This window comes from Colobus angolensis, unplaced genomic scaffold (assembly GCF_000951035.1).
Source record: "Colobus angolensis palliatus isolate OR3802 unplaced genomic scaffold, Cang.pa_1.0 Scaffold34, whole genome shotgun sequence".
Taxonomy (NCBI): Eukaryota; Metazoa; Chordata; class Mammalia; order Primates; family Cercopithecidae; genus Colobus; species Colobus angolensis.
The window spans coordinates 4,022,255-4,025,829 of record NW_012116710.1 but is presented as its reverse complement, the minus strand read 5'-3'; the positions used below and the strand labels follow the sequence as shown (position 1 = coordinate 4,025,829).

At 47.8% G+C, this 3,575-nt stretch overlaps 1 protein-coding gene across 1 annotated transcript in view; it reads right to left on the bottom strand.

Moving 5' to 3' along the window:
- Positions 1–642: 642 nt before the first annotated feature.
- The window catches only part of HKR1 (HKR1, GLI-Kruppel zinc finger family member), a 35,658-nt gene continuing 32,725 nt past the window's right edge, over positions 643–3,575 (bottom strand). Inside the window, 1 exon segment of the mRNA XM_011952346.1 lies at positions 643–2,982. Coding sequence (XP_011807736.1) covers positions 1,184–2,982 — 1,799 coding nt within the window. The 3' untranslated portion in view covers positions 643–1,183.

Sequence of the window (3,575 nt, the reverse complement as noted above, 5' to 3'; positions counted from 1 at the left end):
GCTCATGCAAGGCTCTTTTGAGCAAACCTAGATAACAGCCATCTGGGCTGCATAAGCAAGGGTCATATGTGATCCTGAGTTATGCACCTATCACAATTTGATTAACTGCTTTTGTTCTGTCTCTGTATCCTGGCTTTTGCACCACTGTAAGCTTGTTTCAAGTTAGCCCACCCGCTTTTAGAAGCCTGTATAAAAGTCAAATGCTGTCTTTGTTCTGGGCCCAATTTTTGGATGTTAATCCTCTGGGTCTGAGTGCACTCAATAAATCGTCTTGTCTCACCCTGTGGTCTCTCTGGTCCTCCTTCATACCGGCAACAGCTTCTGTAACATCCAGTATACAGTGGAAGGAATGTTCAAGTGTACCTGCAAAATGATACTGGAATAGTATTCATTTCCTAATTTCAACCTATTTAAAAGTACTCTCTCCATCAAAGTTACTGACACAGGATTTTTCTTAGCCACATTGCCAACCGAGGACTTCCACAGCGGGCGACAACCCCCCACCTTGACCTCATTTAGCCCTGGGCCTGCCACTGGAGGTGCCCCGCCCTCTTGGCTGCCTGTATTATAGCTTATACCCATGTTCAGCGGTTCTAAGCACTTGTCCCGAGTCCAAGAAGAATGAGGATACACTGACAACTAAAGGGTGAGGATGGGTAGAAAAGAATTTTATTGAGCGAAAGAACAGCTCTCAGTGGAGAGGGGATGCAGGGAGTGGTCCCCAACTTCCATAGCAGTGTGATTTCTCTCCCACTGTGGCTGAGTCTGGGTCTTTTCTGGGCTCAGAATAGGGGAGTACATGTCGATTGGTTTGTAAGTATGCAAAGGCACCACTCAAAGGTGGGCACAATAGTGTAAAAACCAATTAGAAAATGACAGGTATATGCAAAATAGGTGAAGGGTTGGGATCAATTGGATGAAAGCACACCAAATGGGAAGACAGGTTCTCAATTCAGTATGAGGATTTAGCCGGGACTGTCTTTAGCTTTAAGGTTGTGTTTCACTGGGTACCCACCCCTATCTGCCTGGGCATTTGAACTGCCTCCAGCCACTATCATTACCTGACCAGGCTTCCACAACCCACCATCCCCAGTGAGGAAGGGCAGGGCTCCTGAAAATGAGCCAGCAATTCTCCTTCAGGTGGATGGAGATACAAGTCTTACCAGTACAGTCTCATGCACAATCACACATACAATGTCTCCACTTTGGTGTCTAACAATGGCTGACAAAGCCACAGTGCTGTGTGTATCCTCTGGTGTCTGATGAAGTATGACTCCTGGCTAAAGGCTGTACCACATTCCCTGTACACATAAAGTTTCTATCCTGAGTGTGTCCTCTGATGTCTGATAAGGTTGGACTTCCGACTAAAGCCTCGCCCACACTTTCTGCAAATATAAGGCTTCTCTCCTGAATGTGTCCTCTGGTGTCTAATGAGGTGTGACTGCTGGTTAAAGCCTTGCCCACACTCCCTGCACACATGAGGCTTCCCCCCTGAGTGTGCCCTCTGGTGTTTAATGAGAGTTAACTTAGCACAAAAGCCTTGCCCACACTCCCTACACACAAAGGCACCTGAGTGTGCCCTCTTGTGCCTAAATAGGTTAGGCTTCTGCCGAAACCTTCTGCCACACTCTCTGCACATAAAAGGCTTTTCCCCTGAATGTGTCCTCTGGTGTGAGACGAGGGTGGACTTATCATTAAAGCCTCGTCCACACTCCCTGCATACAAATGGCTTCTCCCCTGAGTGTGTCCTCTGGTGTGTGATGAGGGTTGATTTCCGGGTAAAGCCTCGCCCACACTCCGTACACACAAAGGGCTTCTCTCCTGTGTGTGACCTCTGGTGTTTGTTAAGGTTTGACTTCAGGCTAAAGCATTGCCCACACTCCAGGCAGGCATAAGGTTTAACCCCTGAGTGTGTCCTCTGGTGTGTTTTGAGGTTTGATTTCCAGCTAAAGTGACGCCCACATTCTATGCATACATAAGGCTTCTCTCCTGTGTGTGTCCTTAAGTGTCTGATGAGGTGTGACTTCTGGCTAAAGCCTTGCTCACACTCCCTGCAAATGTAAGGCTTCTCTCCTGAATGCGTTCTCTTGTGTCTGACCAGGTGTGAATGCTGGCGAAAGCCACGCCCACATTCTCTGCAAACATAAGGCTTTTCCCCAGTGTGCGCCCTCTGGTGGGTAATGAGGTTTGACTTCAGGCTAAAGCTCTGCCCACATTCCTTGCACACATAAGGCTTGAGCCCTGAGTGTGTCCGCTGATGTGTAAAGAGGTTCGACTTCCAAGTAAAGCCTCGTCCACAATCCTTGCACACATAAGGTTTCTCCCCTGAGTGTGTCCTCTGATGTGTGATCAGGTTTGACTTCCAGGTAAAGCCTCGTCCACACTCCCTGCACACATAAGGCTTTCCCCCAGAGAGCGTCCTTGGGTTTTTGATGAGGATTGACATACTGCCAAAGCTGTCTCCCCACTCAGTGTACATGTAAGCTGTCTCCCCAGTTTGTGTCTTCTGGAGGCTAAGGAGGTTTGACTCCTTGATAAAGCCTGGCCCAAACTCTTCATATTTGATTTCTCCAAATCCTGAGATTTCTAAACCATGCAATACTTTGTCTGTTTCCTCAAGGTCTGCCTTCCTTTCAGGGCTGGGTCCTACATCCACCACTGTGTTGTCTTCCTCAGACCGTGCTGGCTGTTCTTCAGGTGGGCTGGAGAGTGCCTTTGAAGTGCCACTTTTGCTTACTCTCCCAAACAGGAGTCTGGAGTCTTCTCCCTCTTGAATCCCTTCTGTTTTGCCACTCAAGCAGAATGGATCCTGCTGTTGTTTCTGATCTTCTGGATAGTGTCTACCCAGCTGGAGAGGATTTCCTGCCCATAAACTTGAAAACAGCTGAGAGAGATGACTCAGCCACACATGTTGGCTGAGAGCTTGCTGACTGGAGAATATCAGAGGGCAGGAGGGACAAAGTCGAATTTCTGGCTTTGATTCTGCTGAAGAAAGAACATTTTCAGAGGAGTCACAGGTAAGGCTGTGTAGGCAATTTTGCCTTGCCCATTGGTCATTCACAATATATTTATATCACAAGCTATCCCCCAGGTAAACATCCGTCCCAGCATCTATTTTTCATTTCACATCATGCATTACACTTTCTTTTTTTTTTTTAAACAGAGTCATTCTTTCACCCAAGCGAGAGTGCAGTGGTGCGATCTCAGCTCACTGCAACCTCCGCCTCCTGAGTTCAAGCGATTCTCCTGCCTTAGCCTCCTGAGTAGCTGGGATTACAGAAGCCCGAGACCACGCCCAGCTAATTTTTGTATTTTTAGTAGAGACAGAGTTTCACCATGTTTGCCAGGCTGGTCTTGAACTCCTGACCTCAGGTCAGCCTGAGCCTCCCAAAGTACTGGGATTACAAGTGTAAGCTACTGTGCCCAGCCCTATGCATTACATTTTCTTTTTTCTTTCTTTCTTTTTTTTTTTAGATAGAGTCTCGCTCTGTCACCCAGGCTAGAGTGCAGTGGTGTGATCTCGGCTCACAGCAAGGTCCGCCTCCTGGGTTCACGCCATTCTCCTGCCTCAGCCT